Source organism: Pristiophorus japonicus, chromosome 7 (genome assembly GCF_044704955.1).
Source record: "Pristiophorus japonicus isolate sPriJap1 chromosome 7, sPriJap1.hap1, whole genome shotgun sequence".
Lineage (NCBI taxonomy): Eukaryota > Metazoa > Chordata > Chondrichthyes > Pristiophoridae > Pristiophorus > Pristiophorus japonicus.
In genome coordinates, this window is record NC_091983.1 from 2,465,680 (window position 1) to 2,485,297 (window position 19,618).

Consider the following 19,618-nt stretch of genomic DNA (forward strand, 5'->3'; position numbering starts at 1 on the left):
GTTGGGCCGACTGCAGAGACGGCCGACAATTAAAATAAAATGGCGGCCGCGGCAGAGCGCCCTCCCCTTTAAGGGCGCCGGACGCGCCGCCCAGCCACCGGCAGCTTCCGAGCTGTCGGGGGTACTGACTGCCGGCCACTCCGCTCCCGCGAGGCAATTTCCCTCGCGCAGCAGCAAGGGATCAGCGCATGGTCGGCGGGGCAGAAACACGGGCGAGGCAGTAACCTTCCCCGCCAGGTAAAGGGACGAGGGCAATGTGCGGATTGTCGGCCACTCCGCCCCGACTGAGCGGTAACTCCTTTCCCCCCCGTCTTAAAAAAAGGGGGCAACCTGGGACCTGCTTGTTGTATGGTGGCGATGGATGCTTCATCTCTGAACTATGTGATTAAGCTAGAGAACATTGCTGTGAACTGAAGCACCAGCACATTCGGCCACAGACCAGAGCAATACAGATTTCAACCCACACTGTCAAATTCTCAATCTCAGCTACACCACTCCAAGACGACCATAAACAGAGACGTGGTTGTGCCCTGCAAACGCTGGGTGGGGGGTCAAGAAATCAGATGGGGCCATGCTCATCACAACACCACATACTTCCTTGTGATTGGCCAGTAGCCATTCATGGGCACATGGCATATGACCCTGAACACAAGAATTAGGAGCAGGAGTAGGCCATTCAGCCCCTCGAGCCTGCTCCACCATTCAATGAGATCATGGCTGATTTTCTACCTCAACTTCACTTTCCTGCACTATCCCCATATCCCATGATCCCCTTAATATCCAAAAATCTATCGATCTCTGCCTTGAATATAGTCAAAGACTGAGCATCCACAGCCCTCTGGGGCAGAGAATTCCAACGATTTACCACCCTCTGAGGGAAGAAGTTTCTCCTCATCTCAGTCCTAAATGGCCGACCCTTTATTCTGAGACGGTGACCCCTGGTTCTAGACACCTCAGCCAGAGGAAACATACTCCCTGCATCTACTCCCTGCGTCAAGCCCTGTAAGAATTTTGAATGTTTCAATGAAATCACCCGTCATTCTTCTAAACTCTGGAGAATATCGGCCTAGGGCTGGATTTGAGGTGTTTGTTTTTGGGGTGAAAACAAAGGCAGGGCTGGAAAGTTACCAGCGGGAACAGTCTGTGTGCTTTGGTAAGGAATTTGCGCCATCTGGGCCCTACGTCAGGGGGTGCGGCGCCTTATCTATTCTACTAGTTACAACCTTAAAAAACTCAAAGATTTGCCAAACATGATTTCCCTTTCATAAATCGTATTGACTCTGTCCAGTCCTATGATTATTTTCTAAGTGCCGTGTTACCACATCCTTAATACATTCTAGTATTTTCCCTACAACCAATGTCAAGACTAACTGGCCTGTAGTTCTCAGTTTTCTTTCTCCCTCCTTTCATAAATAGCGGGGTTACATTTGCTACCTTCCAATCTGCGGGAACCATTCTAGAATCTATGGAATTTTGGAAGATGACAACCAATGCATCCACTATCTCTATAGCCACCTCTTTCAAAACCCTAGGATGTAGCCCATCAGGTCCAGGGTTTTGTCGGCTTTCAGTCTCATTAATTTCTCCAGTAAAATTTTTTTTACTAATTTCTTTCGGTTCCTCATTCTCTTGGTTTTCCACTATTTCTGGGAGGTTTTTTGTGTCTTCTTCTAAGACAGACAGACACAAAGTATTTGTTTAATTTCTCTGCCGTTTCCTTATTCCCTATTTTAATTTCTCCTGTTTCAGCTTGGAAGGAACCTACATTTACTGTCGCTAATATTTTCCTTTTTACATACCTATAGAAGCTTTTATAGTCTGTTTTATGTCTCTCACTAGTTTACTCTCATATTCTATTTTCTCTTTCTTTATCAATTTCTTGGTCCTCCTTTGCTGAATTCTAAAATCCTCCCAATCCTCAGGCTTACTTTTTGGCAACATTATAAGCCTCTTCCTTTGATCTAATACTATCTTTAACTTCTCTTGTTAGCCATGGTTGGACCACTTTTCCTGTGGGGTTTTTGTGCCTTAAAGGAATGTATGTTTGTTGTAAATTATGTACAATTCTTTAAATGCTAGCCATTGCTTGCCATTATAGATTCCTAATCTATATTAGCCAACTCGCCCCTCATATCTACATAGTTTCCTTTGTTTAGATTTAAATCCCTAGTTTTGGATTTAATGAAATCACTTTCAAACTCAATATAAAATTCTATCATATTGTGGTCACTCCTCCCTAAAGGCCTCTTTACTACAAGGTTATTAATGAACCCTTTCTCATTGCATATCTAAAATAGCCTGTTCCCTAGTTGGTTCCTCAACATACTGATCTAGGAAACCATCCTGTATACATTTCATGAATTCGTTCCCCACACTATTACTAAAACTTTTGGTTTGCCCAGTCTATATGTAGATTAAAGTCCCCATGATTACTGTATTACCTTAGTTACATGCACCTCTAATTTCCTGATTTATACTGTGCCCTACATTATCACTACTGTTTGGGGGCCTATAAACAACTCCCACCAATGTTTTCTGCCCCTTGCTGTTTCTTAGCTCCACCCAAACTGATTCTACTTCTTGATTTTCCGAGCTAAGATCCTTTCTGTCTACTGTCTTTATCCCATCCGTTATTATCAGGGCTATCCCTCCGCCTTTTCCACTTTGCCTATCTCTTCTAAAAGTGAAGTATCCTGGAATATTTAGTTCCCAATCGTGGCCACTTGGCATCCACGTCTCCGTAATGGCTATTAGATCAAACTTATTCATTTTTATCTGCGCTATTAATTCATCTATTTTGCTGCAAATGCTTCGCGCATTCAGATATCGTGCCTTTAACTTTTTTCTATTTTTCCCTGATGTCACCTCAATCACTGATGCACCATTACCTTTGTCACTCTCTCTGTCCCTTCCTGACCCACTCTGCTTATTTTTACCCAAAACTCTGCTCTGCTCGAGAGCCTTGACATTTCTCTTGCTGCTTTTAAATTTACTCGTTCCTGAATCCTCCCGCTTCATTAGTTTAGAGACCTGTCTACAGCCCTAGCTATTTGGTTCGGCAGGACACTGGTTCCAACCCATCCCAACGGAACAGCTCCCCCGTTCCCCAGTACTGGTGCCAGTGCCCCATGATGCAACACCCCTGCCTCCCACACCACTCTTTGAGCCACGCATTTAACTTTCGAATCTGCTTATCCCAATACCAAATAGCGTGTGGCTCAGGTAACAATCCAGAGATTATTACCTTTGAGGTTCTGCTTTTTAATTTAGACCCCAACTCCTCAAACTCTTTCAGCAGAACCTCATTCCTAGTTCTACGTATGTCGTTGGTTCCTATGTGTACCATGACAACAGGATCCTCCCCCTCACTCTCCAAGTTCTTCTCCAGCCACAAGGAGATGTCTTTAACCTCTGGAACTCCCCATCACAGCTGCAGAGAACAGTATCTATCCCTCTGGCTATACTGTCTGCTACCACAACTACATTCCCTTTCATTCTCCCCCCACTTGAATGGCCTCCTGCACCAAGGGTGTCATGGTCAGCCTGCTCATCCATCCTGCAGGCTTTTCCCTCATCCACACAGGCAGCAAGAACCTCATACCTGTTGGATAAGGGCAAAGGCCGAGGCTCCTCTAGCACTGCACCCGAGGTCCCATTATCTGCTTGAGTCGCAGTCATACCCTCCCGTCCCCGACCACTACCTAACCCAAGGGGTGTGACTGCCTCCTGGATCAAAGTGTCCAGGTAACTCTTTCCCTTCCTGATGCCTCACAATGTCTGCAGCTCATACTCCTGCTCAACAACTCTGGGCCAAAATTCCTCGAGTTGCAGACACATACTGCAGATGTGGTTGCTTGGGATCGCGATGATCTCCACAAACTCCCACATGCTGCAGTTACGGCACACCACCTGCCCTGCCATCTCTAATCTTATGCATTTATTAATTAATTAAAGCTTTTATTCAATCGATATTTCAGTTTTATTGTTTAATTATTTTATCTGTTCTAAGTTATTAATTTAATAAGTACTAATAAGTTACAGTTTCTGAGCTGTTAATTTAACCCCTTTCTCCAAGGATCAGAGGAACGGGAAACTGGGGGATGGGAAGAGGCTGTAAGGAGGTAATTTCAAAACAAGAGTCTACCCTATATAACACGAGTTTTCAGTTTACTAAAACATTTATGTGCCCTTTTTTATCAAAAATAAAAGCATTCATTTTATGCTGTTTTTATTCAGCTACTTTCAAAGTGCTCGGTTCCAGATTCTAATTCCCGAGATACACTTCCTTGTTGATGGAGAGAGACTGTGTTAATGCAATATCTGGTAATGTAGCATGCCAAGAAGCTGAACTGAACCTTTCATTACTGTTCTCAGCTTACTGGATATATCACAAATTCCCTCATCATCTCCTAGACTTCAGAAAGTGACAGAATAAATATCAGACTGTGGTTTAGCGTACAAGATAAAGAATAGTTTTAATAACTTCAAAAGGGAATTGGATAAATACTTGAAGGAAAAACCATTTGCAAGGTTATGGAGAAAGATCAGGGAGTGGGACTAACTGGATTGCTCTTCGAAAAGCAATGCAGACTCGATGGGCCGAATGGCCTCCTTCAGTGCTGTAATAGTCTATGGTTCTATTAAATAGCTAAGAAAGCAGCAAAGATAAACTGCAGAGTTACAGCAATGCCCAGATTATAACTACACAGATGTAGAAAATAACATGTATTCCAGCACTACAACTTCAAGTACAACTGCACCGGACATAAAGCCCCTTGACAACAAATTTACTTGGGATCAGTGGCCTAACTTCTCATTGAGGACTCTTGTCCCTTGGTCTTGGAAGGACTAGTGTCCTGGGAACACAACCTTTGGGATATATGCTTGGTATTCCTTCACGTTCAACCCGAAGCAAGGGGCTTCAGAAAGTATGCATCGCTCAGCTGCAGCAGATTCCTTCCTGGGATCAATTCAACTCTTTCTGGCACTTTTTGAACAGAGAGACTTGCACCTTATTTAGAGAACAGTGGTTACTGGCCTGCCAGGCAAGCTACTAAACAAGGCTGAGTAATGACTGCCTGACTCAAACAACAGATACCTGGTCTCTGTTGCTGGGCTGCTGTTCAACCCCTGGAGAGCATGGCTTAAAACAGAAAGTGAACCAGGCTTTAACCCCAAAGGTGAAAAAATAGACCAAGAATAATACGCCATGGATAAATTATCGTAGAATGTCACAACTACCCCATATTGTTATGCTCATAATAAAGTGATACAACTGAGTACTGTATGCAATGAGGAAGCGTGACCTTAGCTCCTTTAATTAAACTCCAGAGTGCCGGTACAGCATGGGAGGCTGCTTATATACAGTGCTCCCAAGGGCTGCTGGGATTCCTTGGAACTCCAACAGGTAGGCCCTCTGGTGGTGGTGTGATAAGGTTGCCAAGGGTTACATACATTACACATATAATGTTAGTTTTCCGTTTCCTAGAAAACAACTTGCATTTATATAGCGCCTTTAACGTAGTAAAATATACCAAGGTGCTTCACAGGAGTATTAACAAAATTTTACAGTGAACCACAGATGCAGATATTAGACGAGGTGAGGTAAGCTTTTAACGAGCGTCTTAAAGGAGGAGACAAAGATAGAGAGGCGGAGAGTTTGAGGGAGTGAATTCTAGAGCTTAGGCCGAGACAGCTGAAGGCACAGCCACCAATGGGGAAGTGGTTAAAATTGGGGATGTGCAAAGGGCAGAATTGGAAGAGTGCAGGAGATCTCATGTCAGAAAACTCATGTCATTCTTCACCAAAAGCAGTTTCAGAATTCACAATGAGCCATGTTATACTATGATTTAGGACACACGCTCTATATGCGAGTGCTCTCCAGAATATTTATTTAATGTAAGGATGAGAATACAATGCAGCAGCATCGTTTGCATCTTCTTGTCCCCTGAACAACCTACCCAGCATGCAGCTGCTCCAAATCCACTTTTCCAACCATGCTCTATTTGAAGACAGATGGAATGGAAGTTAACAGACACAGAATCAAAAACATGCAATGGACAGGAAGGGTGAAATAAGCAGCCTGTCCCAACTGCACATGTGCTGCAAGTTCTCCAAACCACCATCTGATTGGCCATGGCATCTGGGTACTTGCTGATACCGAGTTTCGCGAAAAGAACCAACAGCAGGAAGATCAAGGGCATGACTTACAAAAAAAATGCTCGACTGAACAAGTGAAATTCCAATCATTTTGAAGATGGAAAGAACTTGCATTTCTATAGCGCCTTTCACAACCTCAGGACGTCCCAAAGCACTTTACAGCCAACAAAGTACTTTTGAAGTGTCGTCGTTGTAATGTGCACAGCAGCCAATTCGTGCACAGCAAGCTCCCACAAATAGGACAGATATAAATGACCAGATAATCAGTTTTAGTGATGTCGGTTGAGGGATGAATACTGACCAGGACACTGGGGAGAACTTCCCTACTCTGCTTCGAAATAGTGCCTGGGGATCTTTTGTGTCCACTTGAGCCTCAGTTTAACACTTCATCCAAAAGACAGCATCTGCGACAGCGCAGCGTTCTCTTGGTACTGCACTGGAGTGTTAGCCTAGATTGTGTGTCTGGAGTGGGACTTGAAGCCATGACCTTCTGGCTCAAAGGGGAGTGGGATGTCACTGCACCATAGCTGACACCTATTACAACTCGCTTATATCCGTCGACAAACAGAGACAAACTAACCCATTTAAGTGACAGCCCCCAGTTAAACAATGGAAAACAACCGCCCAGATCCTGGAATTTTTCAGTGAAATCAATCTGCTATTTATTGTTAAAATATCAATGAGCCTTGAATTTTTTTTTTACTGTCTTTAGTTTAAGATGCAAGGGAAGGGAAAATATGATGGAATGTCCTTAATATCAATTGTCCAAATATAGTCAGATGAAGTACTGCTGAAAAAAGCCAACTTTAACTGAATGAATGATGAAAGTCTGCATGCTGACAATAAACGGCTGTCTAAAGATTATGGGCCCAAGTTTCCACATGATTTGCGCCTGATTTTTTAGGAGCAACTGGTGGAGAACGGACTATCTTAGAAATCGCAATTCTCCACATTTTTTTTCTGCAGTTCTAGTCAGGTAGAACAGTTCTACTTTGGAACAGAATTTTTTCTTCAAAATGGGGCGTGTCCGGCCACTGACGCCTGATTTCAAAGTTTCCACAGTGAAAACGTACTCCAAACTAACTTAGAATGGAGCAAGTGAAGATTTTTGTAGAACTGAAAAAACCTGTTCTACACATTAAAAAATCAGGCGCAGGTTACAAATTAGGCGTCCAGAACGAGGTGGGGGGGGGGGGGGGGGGGGGGGGAGGGAAGTCATAAAATTTTACAATCAATCCTTATTTATACTTCTACAAATAAATCCAACCTGAATAAACATTTATAAGCAAAGAAAAGATTAAATAAACCATCTTCCTACCTGTGTGAAAGTGCTTCAGCCAGCCTCACAAGTTCGTTCGTTTATTCCCGACGGCAGGGGGGGAGGGAGGGAGTGCGGGCCCGATTGACCGAACGCAGCGGGGGGGGGGGGGGGGGAGGAAGTCGTTCCAGAGGGCGGGCGGGAAGGAGACAGTGAGAAGGCTGCAGGAAGCCTCAGAAGTTGAGCAGCCATTCCCGACGGCAGGGGGGCATCGGGAATGGCTGCTCAACTTCTGAGGCTTCCTGCAGCCTTCTCAGTGCTGATGTGCTGATGGCAACGTGCTTTTATAAAAAAATGTTCAAAAACTAAACAGCTACAAAGAACTACAAAAATGGCCGGGTGCCAATGTTTCCTTCACACTGCGCGTGCGCGAACGCTCCAACGCGCACGCGCAGGGTTGCCGGCAGGAAAAAAACTAATTTAAATGGTACTCGCCCCCTCCCACTTACAAAATCGGCGCGAGTGGTAGGCTCCGCCCCCTGCACGCCGCGCCAGGCAGACATGGAGCTGCAAGGCGCTCGAGAATAGCGCGGTTTTTTTTAGACGCCGTTTTAGGCGCGAAAAACGGGTGCCCAGCTCGGAGGGGCGCCCGTTTTTTATCGTGTGGAAACTTGGGCCCTCTAAGTCATCACCTGACCCTTAATTCCATGTAACTGACAAAAAGATAAAAAGTAAGTGTGTGCAAGGGAAAAGGTGGTGAAATGAGAATAGGCAAGAGGAATGACAAGAGACCATGATCTGAAGATAAGCACTACATACACAGACAGAGATTAAGAGGCACTTTCAGGATGGAGAATACTTTGCCACAAATGATGTTTGATGCGTAATTGATTCTTGAATTTAAAGATAAAAGATATGAGAGTGCATAAAATCAGCTATCAAGGAGGGCTTACATTCAGTGCAGTCAAGAAATGTTGTGTTGTGTTAAAAAATAGTTTTTGAATTATAGCATTAACTTCGCTTATGGAAAAAAAAAATTCTAGAATTAAACAATTTTTTTTCTTTAAAATAAACATCACCCACCCAAAAAAAACCACAACTGGTACATGAAGAAATTTAGTGTGTTACACATGGCATTTTATTCCTGCATTCAGAGCGAACAATTTCTGGTTTCGGTGGAAATGTGTTGAATTTTTGCGATATGTATCTATTTCAAATTACATGTACATTGTGTGAACCACAATGCATAAGAAGAAATGAAAACAGCTGATTTATACTTGGTGAGTATGTGGAGAGGAGCAAGGTTGCTCCTCTTTGGATGTAATTGTGTTTTAGTGATTGTTAAAGGTCTAACAGGCAGAGTCATTAAATAGTCTACACATGGAATGTAAATGCAGCCAGACTGCAGGGGTCAGGCCATTAAGAAGTGTCTGCTGAAGATAACAGCCATCACAATGCCCAAGTGTCCTCACCTCTCCAAAACTCGGGCATGGTATAAGTTCATGAGAACAGCTTTGAATTGTTTTTTGTTTTTCCTTTTTATAATTATATTCTCTCTCTCACTCGCATGTTCCAGCTTTCACTACCAAGGATAATGCCAATGTGCCAGTTCAGGGGTGGAGCTGGAAATAAATGCAGAATTGGTCTGAGCAAGGACTGAGCTGTCTGAGCAGCTGCCCCTGCCAGAGTACTGAAGGAAACAGGAGATGTATTTTCTGACCTATTGGCTTGTGTGCCCAATAGCTCTCTGAGGACTAGGTGTCAGCTGTGGCTTCATGGTAATATTCTCCCTTCTGAATCAGAGGTTGTGGGTTCAAGCCCAGCCCAGACACTACAGCACATAATCTAGGGTATCCTGGCCAGTATTTATACCCCTCAACCAACACCTAAAACAGATTAAGAGGTCATTATCTCATTGCTGTGTGCAAATTGGCCACCACATTTCTTACTTTGCAACAGTGACGACACTTCAAAAGTACTTCATTGGCTTTAAATGGCTTTGGGACCTCCCGAGGTAGTGATAGGCGCTATAAAAATGCAAGTTATTCTTTCTTTGGGCAACTTTCAATGGACTGGAGGGAAGCTCATCTGGTCTCAATATTTAAGAATGGGGGGGGGGAAAATCAGATTTTGGAAATTCTAAGTTGGTAGTTAAATGTCATATTAGGGAAGATATGGGAATCCATTATAAAGGTTACGAGATATTTCTTAGAGAATCTCAACATGGCTTTACTAAGTGGAGGGTATGTTCGATAACCCCATCGAGTTCTTTGTCAAACTAGTGGATGATGCCTATCCAGGCAAAGTTATATACTGTAATTTCCATAAAGTCTTTGATAAAGTGCCACATAGATTACATTGTGATATTGGCAGTCGGCTGGTTAGGCAACGCGTTGCAATCTCATAGGCAGATGGTCATTATCAATGGCAATAGAGGTGCATGGGGGCTAGCTCACGAGTGGACTTTTGCAGAATTCGGTGTTGGGACCATTGCTGTTCATCATTAATGAGTTGGATCAGGGTAATAATGGAGCCATTCAGAAGTTTGAAAGTGACACAAAAATCTGCATAGGAGCTGGGAATTCAGATCAAATAAGTAGGTTACAGGCCAAGTTAAATACGTTAGGACTTGGCCCATATGTGGCAGATTAAGTGCAGTGTTAATACTGTAGGTATGAAAACTCCAGGCATGTGTTTATCATGTATGGGTACCCACTAAAAGCTATGGATCAGGAGAGGGACCTGGGGGTCATAGTAGATACATCACTGAAGGACCGCAGAAGTGTAACTAGGCCATTGGGAAAGCAAATAGGGTTTTAGGTTGTATTAGTAGAAAATACAATCTAAAGCTAAGAATACTCTATTTAGGCTGTACAAGACCATGGCACAGTTGCACTTGGGTGCATCGTGTCCATTTAGTCCTCACATATGGCAGGTTTAGAAGCACTAGAAAAGGTATAGAGGAAGATGTTCAAAATTATACCTATTCTGAGGGCTCGTTATTATCAGGACAGACTTGAGGAGTTGGCCGATTATCTTTGGAGAAATACAGTCTTAGAGAGGATATAGAAACATAGAAAATAGGTGCAGGAGTAGGCCATTCGGCCCTTCTAGCCTGCACCGCCATTCAATGAGTTCATGGCTGAACATTCAACTTCAGTACCCCATTCCTGCTTTCTCGCCATACCCCTTGATCCCCCGAGTAGTAAGGACCTCATCTAACTCCTTTTTGAATATATGATTGAGGATTGAGGAGCTGGTGACAAAGTCTCTGGTCTTCTGTCTGTTCTACAGTTTTGCAGAAGTTAGATTTATCCATGTATGCATATAAATGCATTGGGTGTACGTACATACCATACATCCATGCTAATATTCAAAACATGTCCACAGGGTAGTCCCAGTGACAAGTGATGTGGGCCTGTCTAGTCTCATCTGTATTCACCTCAGGGAGGACCTGATATAATCCATTATGATTGTTATTTTAAGTGCATGTCTTTCATGGTTGTCTGTATGACTGTACTTTAAAAATAAAATAATGAATTCTGCCTACTGCTGATTTTCCATCCTTAAAATACGGAGATGGACTGTGATTGTACAGAGAGGTTGGTGTGTCTTAAAATATTCTAATTACAAAATTGGCAATGCCCATTTTACGGGCAGGGTGCATGAGGGGCAGGAATAACTTTTCAGAATATTGCCATTTCATTTATTATTCACATTTCATTCATTACAGTATTTATTTTTAAGTCGAGTCTAATGCAGATATTGATAGATAAATTTCAAAATTTAGATCCAATACTTTTCCTACAAAGACAATTTGGTCTTGAATTATCTGAATCGCACTTGCCGCCGGTTTCTGCGCCGATTGAACCATAAGCCCAAATTTCCTGTATAGCTCGGTTGCCTACACAAGAACCTAAAAACCAGGGTAAAACAAGTACAAATGCAGTGCCGCTAATAAGGGAAATATATTGGGATGCTGTCTGCTGTCTTGGTGCCTCACTCTCAGCCTCTTGCCTCTGCTGCTCATCTTTCGAACCATGATTAAGTGGAACAGGGTATTCCCATTGGGAAAGCCATTCCCAGCTGCATAGTCCTTGTGAACACACGGGGTGAGGGTCGCAGGGGGTCAGCACTCTAGTTATAAAAAAAATCCCAAACCTATTAAACTCCAGAAATCTCCGTTCCCCCAATAATTGAGCAGAAATTTATACCAGCGCATTATTCACGTAAATTTGTCTTTTGCAAGGGGCGGGGCTATGTAAATGAGCAACAGGTTTTAGCGGAAGTATCTTGGAAGTGGCGTAAATGATCCAATGAAATTTGCACACTGCAATTGTTTCGCCGTAAAACTGGTGTAAATCAGTTATATGCGAATTTCCTGGGGGGAAAAATGGCATAACTCTGCTCTTATGCCATAGCTATGCTGAAACTTTCCAGGAAATTCTGGGTTTGAATGGAATCTTAAATAGAAAGGTGTAGGAAAACCTTAAAAAGAAAACCTCAGAGGATGAGTTCTTGATCAAAGTTGCCAAAGTCATCTGTGTATCTCCAAGGAGCTCTTTCAAGGAGTGTATCAAGGGACCTGGGAATATGCCATCTCCCTGCCCGGTGCCAGGGCACGGTGTATAACATGGGGGCATATAATGCAGAAAATAACTTCAAATCCCACTTTTAGACAATATTAGTATGTGAAATCTGTTCTTCGCTAACAACTTCCTGTTCTGATGAAAGGTCATCGGCCTGAAACATTAACTCTATTTCTCTCTCCACAGATGCTGCCTGTCCTGCTGTGTTTTCCGGCATGTTCTGTTTTTTTTAGTATGTGAAGAGAGTCATAGAATGGTTACAGCACAGGAGACAATTTGGCCCATCGAGCCCAGGCTGGCTCTCTGCAAGAGCACTTCAACCAGTCCCACCACTCCCCCCACCCTTCCCCAGTAACCCTGCAAAATGTTTCCCTTCCTTATCCAACTTATCCAATTCCCTTTTGAGAGCTGTGATTGAGTCTGCCTCCACCACCCTCTCAGGCAGCGCAATCCAGATCCTAACCACTCGCTGCGTAAAAAAGTTTTTCCTCATGTCGCCTTCGGTTCTTCTGTCAATTACCTTAAATCTGTGTCCTCTGGTTCTCGACCCTTCCGCCAATGAGAACAGTTTCTCTCTATCTACTCTGTCCAGACCCCTCATGATTTTGAACACCTCTATCACATCTCCTCTCAACCTTCTCTGCTCTGAGAACAACCACAGCTTCTCCAGTTTATCCACGTAACTGAAGTCCCTCATCCCTGGAGCCATTCTTGTAAATCTTTTCTGAACCTTCTTTAATGTCTTCACATCCTTCCTAAACTGCGGTGCCCAGAATTGGACACAATACTCCAGTTGAGACAGACCAAGTGTTTTATACAGGTTCATTATAACTTCTGTGCTTTTGTACTCTATGCCTCTATTTAAATTTAAAATTCTCATCCTTCTGTTGAAATCCCTCCATGGCCTCGTCCCTCCCCATCTCTCCAACCTCCTATAGCCCCACAACCCTCAAAAATGTCTGCGCTCCTTCCAATTCTGACACATTGCATGTCTCCCTTTGTCCCACCAATGACAGCCGTGCCTTCAGTCGCCAAGGCCCCAAGCTCTGAAATCACCTCCTTAAGCCTCTCTGCCGCTCTCTCCTCCTTAAAACCTACCTCTTTGACCAAACTTTTAGTCACTTGCCCAAATATCTCCTGATGTTTGCTCAGTGTCAATTTTGTCTGATTACACTGCAGTTAAACGCCTTGGGACATTTAACTACATTAAAGGAAGTCTATAAATTTAAGTTGTTGCTAAACTGCCCCACATACACAATCTGTTATTTTTGCTCGTTTATAATTAGCTGTTCGCGACAGATTTCCTTGAAAACTGCTTCACAGAATACAGATGGGAGCAGCACAGCAGGGAAGCTGAAGACCTGTTAGTCAGTGGGTAGGAAGTAAGTTCATACAGCACTCAGCCCCCTTCAACATCCTATAAGCATCTAACAGTGGTCACTTGTCAACAGTACAGTTGATATTTTTAGCAAATAGTGAACTAATTGGAATAAATACACATATATATTTATAGTAAGTAAAAATAGATTTCCATTCTCGGTGCTCATTCTAAGCTCACAGTAAATGTAACAGGAAGTGCTGCCAGCCCCACAGTGGACCCGATTGACCTGAAGTGTTTGGAGTGCGGCCAAAATGCCTCTCTGGAAGTGTTTTTGTACAAGGGCGCTCACTGCTCCATCTAGCATTGTTCAGCATTTTGTTCTCTGTCGGTTAGAGTTTTGTTAAAAATACCAGTGGACATGTCTGGGGAATGAACCTTGACAGGCGTACAGACTAAAGGGACGGCTTACCTTCCTCCTCCTCTGCTCCAAAGGAGGGCTGTCTGGCAGCATCAGCTTCAGAAACTCCTCTTTGGTGAAGGTTTGCTGGGGTTTACTGACAGGACTCAGGTCCTGTGCCGAAGCCTGATGTTGGCTGGAACTGGATATTTCTGCAACATCACCGTACAGCCTCCTAGAGAGGGAGAAGATGGAGTGAATATTTGGTGAATTACAGCATTTAAACTCAGCTCCATGTCACGCACCAATACAAGTACTGTGATATTGCGATCTAGCAAGTGAAAGGCAAACTTGGAACATTCAATAAATGAATGATTGAAAGATGAGGCGATTGCACTGCCCACAATTCCCCAACACAGAACCATTCAATGGAACATTTATTTCACTGAAGTTTATTTGTTTTAAAAAGTCCAGCATTTTTGTGGTACATTAGTGCCACGATTTAAACATATATATCAGTCTATTTTTAGTTATGTGCCTGTTATTCTTATCCTGCTTCACCTGTACCATACACCACTTACCTACTGAGAAGGCACTGCCCCCGTTCTTAATCATAGGGGGAGAGAAAGGGGGAGGGGGTGCACAGGTCAGTGTGAGGTAACTGACCCCTGGGAGGAGGGGAGGGGAGGGGGGGGGGGAAAGTCAGAAGCACTGGACACTGCGAGGTGAATGGGGGGAGGGGAGGGGGCAGAGACACAGGTCAGTGTGAGGTGGCTGACCCTGGGGCGGGGGGGGGGGCAAAGAGTATTGGACAGTGTGAGGTGAATGGGGGGAGGGGTGGGGCAGAGACACAGGTCAGTGTGGGGTGACGGACCCCTGGGGGGGGGGGGGGGGAGGAAGAGTCGGAATCACTGGACAGTGTGAGGTGAATGAGGGAAGGGGAGGGGGCAGAGACACAGGTCAGTGTGGGGTGACGGACCCCTGGGGGGGGGGGGAGGAAGAGTCGGAATCACTGGACAGTGTGAGGTGAATGGGGGAAGGGGAGGGGGCAGAGACACAGGTCAGTGTGAGGTGACTGACCCCTGGGGGAGGGGAGTCAGAAGCATTGGACTGTGTGAGGTGAATGGGGGGAGGGGACTAGCGGAGACACAGGACCCACCTCAGACCTTGGGGTAACTCACGCGATCTCACTCACCCACCAGCTGCACCTCCCATGGTGAAACACAGTGCCAGGGCAGAATCCCCACACTGTGATGGGCTGGCAACAGTTCCAGCAAGGCCACACCATTGTGCCTTGCACCAAAAAGTGGAACAGGTTCACAGATTGCATCGGTAGAAACCCTGGCATCTCATGCAATAAGAACAAGAGTTTATCACTGTGCACCGGGGACTCTGCCTATTCCAAATCACACAAACTTCAACACATAATACATACAAATAAAAGGCATGAATTTGGAAAGAAAAGTAGAAATAAACCCATTGTATGGGTCATAGGTTATTTCCAATATACTCATAATAAATGTACAAATTATTAGCTGGTTATATTTAGTTGATAGAAAATATGGTCCCATGAAGTTAACTTCTTTTAAAAACATTTCAATATTCTGTAGGATTTTCCTCTTCAGTTTTTCCGTTCTACGTAAAGGCCACACTGAAATTATTCTGTACTTAGGCAAGCGTGTGGATGCTTAACATGCCTGCATTAAATTGCTTTGTCTGGTATTTTAACACATTTAAAATGAGGACTGAGGAACTGAATACAAATGCTGTTAACCAGGACTGTGTATAACACTGTGCAGCCAGCTTTTATTCATCATCTTTTCATACTCGGTATCTGGGGAACCTTGCAATTTAGCACATCAAAAAAACTCTAACTTCTATCCTGGGACAGCAAATTTAAACCGATCCACTGTTTTTGCTAGTTTAGAATTGAATTTAAATGTATTAAACACTCATATGCTAATCTTTGCACAGCACAACTTCAAGGGCACAGTTTTTAAGACATCACTCTACACTGGTGATAAATTTTGGCATTTGGAAAATCACTTGTAAAATTTACTGGCAGTTCTCCTGGTGAAGTGTTACTTTAAACATATGTTGAATCACTTATAATTGCAAACCATTGCTCCTATGTATTATTCAAGGAGAGGTTTTGTCAGCTACACACCAAGGCTTTAACATCTATAAAGCCTTTATATGGTCTACAATGAATACGAAGTAAAATAACAGACATTTCTCCCCAGAACTTCATTTATCTCAGAATTTTACAAAAATTAGAACAGGAAATTAAATACTTTTAAAATACTCCTGTTGGATTTGTGGGTATTTAGTATTTTGAACAGTTGGGAGAGGGTCGATTGAGGTTGGATAAGGGTAGTGCATTTGATGTAGTGTATATATACTGTACATTGCGATATGTGTGCGCATTAGGTCAGTCGGCAGAGCAGGTCTCCAGTTAGTCTTGGGTAATCCTTGCCACTGGACCAAGACCTCGCTCTGTCAAGCTCGTGAGGTGGCAGGTGTACAACAGCCACCACACGTTAAAAAAAATCCACGCACAGGCATCTTCCACCCTTCAATATGCAGTTCGGGACTGGAACATCGGGTCTTTCATTGAAACACCTGTGAACTCATCTCTTTTTGGCATGGAAGCAAGTCATCCTCAATTCGAGGGACCCCCTAGAAAGATATGGATTTTAGCAAGGCTTTTGATAAGGATCGTCATGGCAGATTGGTCACGAAAGTGAAAGCCTATGTGATCCAGGGCAAAGTGGCAAGTTGGATCCAAAATTGTCTCCGAGGCAGGAAGCAAAAGGGAATGGTTGATTGGTGTTTTTGTGAGTGGAAGGCTGTTTACAGTGGGGTTCTGCAGGGCTCAGTGCTGGGTCCCTTGCTTTTTGTGGTATATATCAATGATTTAGACTTGAATGTTGGGGGTATGATTAAGACATTTGCAGATTATACTAAAATCGGCTGTGTGGTTGATAATGAAGAAGAAAGCTATAGACTGCAGGAATATATCAATGAACTGGTCAGGTGGGCAGAACAGTGACAAATGGAATTCAATCTGGAGAAATGTGAGGTAATGCATTTGGGGAGGGCTAACAAGACAAGCGAATGACAGTACATGGTAGGACACCAAGAAGTATAGATGAACAAAGGGACCTTGGAGTGCAAGTCCACAGATCCCTGAAAGTAGCAGGCCAGGTAGATAAGGTGGTTAAGGCAGCATACAGAATGCTTGCCTTTAGTAGCCGATGCATAGAATACAAGAGCAGGGAGATTATGCTTGACTTGTATAAAACACTAGTTATGCCACAGTTAGAGTACTGCGTGCAGTTCTGATCACCACATTACAGGAAAGATGTGATTGCACTAGAGAGGGTAGAGGAGATTTATGAGGATGTTGCCTGGACTTTTAGCTATGAGGAATGATTGGATAGGCTGAGTTTGATTTCTTTGAAACAGAGGAGGCTGGCGAGTTCCAGAAAGAGAGGATGATGTGGATGAAGGATTTACCACTGATGACGGAGTAGAAGGGGGGAGGGAATGCACAGGAGTCCAGAGTTAGAGGATTAAAAGTAACAAGTCTGGATGTAGGGCTGGAAGAAATTGCCAAGATAGAATGCATGGGACCATTTTTATGTTGCGAGTCTATGCCCACTAAGAAGTGAACTGAAAATGGAGAAAGGTCCATGTGTAACGTACAACACCAAACACTTATCTCTTTCTCCCCCTCTAACTTTTTGATTTAAAAAAAAAAAGAGACAAATGCTTTGAATATCTAATGACTGACACTAAAACCAAATCTCAAAGTAAAACATGAGTTGGTCAGGGAGTTATTTGAAACTGTCATAAAGGGGAAATTAACAGAATCTCATCAGGGCAAGTCAGATTGCACTCTAAAATACAAAAAACATGAAATATTCTTTGGCTGTGATCATTTTGCAAGATCGTCTAAAATAAAACTACAGGAACAGCAGAGATGATGAAAATAACCTCCCTTCCTCTCACCCAGGAAGCCCTTATGATTGTAGAGACTTGGTGTTGGATACGGTTGAGGGGATGCAGAGCTGTATGTTTGACAGAATGAATCATATTAAACCCATGGCAAAGGAACAAGTTATGAGTGTCTGCTAGAAACTGGAAACTTTCACAATTGGATAGTGCAACAAATGAGAGTGTCTGACAAGGGTGACCAAGGTAGACATGTCGAGAGTGTTGGTGCAAATAAAGCCGCAGCATCGATAGTCAGGATGAACATTTTAATCTCACTCTTGCAATGCTGTCACAGTGCAATGTTTAATCAGGGAACTTTACAGCTTGATCAGACATCCACATTTTAAAATAAATCTGCCTTTGTGATCAGTTCAATGGGACTTATTTCAATGATACAATACTGGAGTGTAATGCATTTATTATTCGCATAATGCCATTATGGGGATTCATCCAGTAAAGATCAAGAGGAGAATATTAATCAGCGAGTCAGTCAAGTTGTGCCAAAGTCCGAATAGTTGAGAGGGAGACTTGGAATGAGGACCTGGTGAATCAGGGACGTAGACATAGAATGGGGAGGAAATAACATTTGAAATGAGACAAAAAAGAGGAAATAATTTGCACTGGTTTTCAACCTTGCAAATATATGGAATCTAATTAAGCTTTCCCCATTTCCCTACCACCATACTTAATTATAATCTTATTCATCTTTTTGACATAGGAATAGGACTAGGCCATTGAGCCCTTTCGCTATTCAATTAGATCACAGCTGATCTATATCTCAACTTCAATTACCCGCCATTGCTCCATATCCTCAATATTCTTACCTAATAAAAAAATCTATCGATCTGAGTCTTGAAAATTTGAATTGACCCTGTATCCACAGCATTGTTTTTTTTTGGGGGGGGGGGAGGAAAGAGAAAGAGTTCCAGATTGCCGCTTCCTGATTTCACTCCTAGCTCTAATATTAAGATTATGCCCCCTTGTTCCCTCACCAGAGGAAATAGTGTTTCAGTATTTCTGCTATCTTACTTTAGATAGACTTTTATAATGATCATAAAAGCGCGCCTTACAGTCAAAGAATCTTTCACATCTCCACGGTCAAGAGAATGCAACCCGACATCACACTGACCACCATTAATGGCTGTCTCATTAAACTGTCTGGTAAGATTAATTAGAACAACAAGAAGCAAATGTTAGCAATTGGACCAGAGAGGAGCTGGCGCTGTAAACACTCTTGCTTTAGATGGCGAATCTCTTTAAAAGGGTATTTTGTGAACTACTAGAAGTGCTTGGGTCAGAAATATTGCTACAGTATTTGTAGCTAAGCTGCAGTACAATTCAATGCATGTATAGCTCCTTATAGAGAAACAGCAAAGGGGAGTTTACAGATGGTCCCGGTGCATCATCCCTTCTAAGTTCACCTTTCACACGTAGGTTGGCTTTTAACACTTCAGAAATGTTTTTTTCCAATAGAATGAGTATGATGCTTCTTTACTGCTGCTGATACTGTCCCTCCTGGTCCCACCAAATTCATCAAAATGTGGTATTTAGTTAAATACCAAAAATAAGATAGGAACATAGGAACACAGGAACAGGAGTAGGCCAGTTAGCCACTCGAGCCTGATCCACCGCCATTCAATGTGATCACAGTTGATCTTCCTTGATGTTTGAACTCTGACAATTTAGTAAAATTAGGATTAGAATAGTTTAATTAATTTAACTGGCCATGAGTTCAACTGTTTCAGTTCTGGGCCCTGCACCTCAGGAAGGACATACTGGGGGTGCAGCACAGATCCCCCAGAATGATGCCAGGGCTAAAAAGGTTAAGTAATGAGGACAGGTTGCATAGACTAGGCTTGTATTCCCTTGAGTATAGAAGATTAAGGGGCGATCTA

General features: G+C 43.2%; 1 protein-coding gene across 4 annotated transcripts in view; it reads right to left on the reverse strand.

Moving 5' to 3' along the window:
- sipa1l2 (signal induced proliferation associated 1 like 2) overlaps nt 1-19,618 on the reverse strand; it is a 541,912-nt gene that overhangs the window by 58,520 nt on the left and 463,774 nt on the right. For all 4 annotated transcript variants that reach the window (XM_070884682.1, XM_070884684.1, XM_070884683.1 and 1 more), the window contains exon 16: nt 13,797-13,959. In XM_070884682.1, the coding sequence (XP_070740783.1) occupies nt 13,797-13,959 (163 nt within the window). The remainder of the gene's footprint in view (nt 1-13,796; nt 13,960-19,618) is intronic.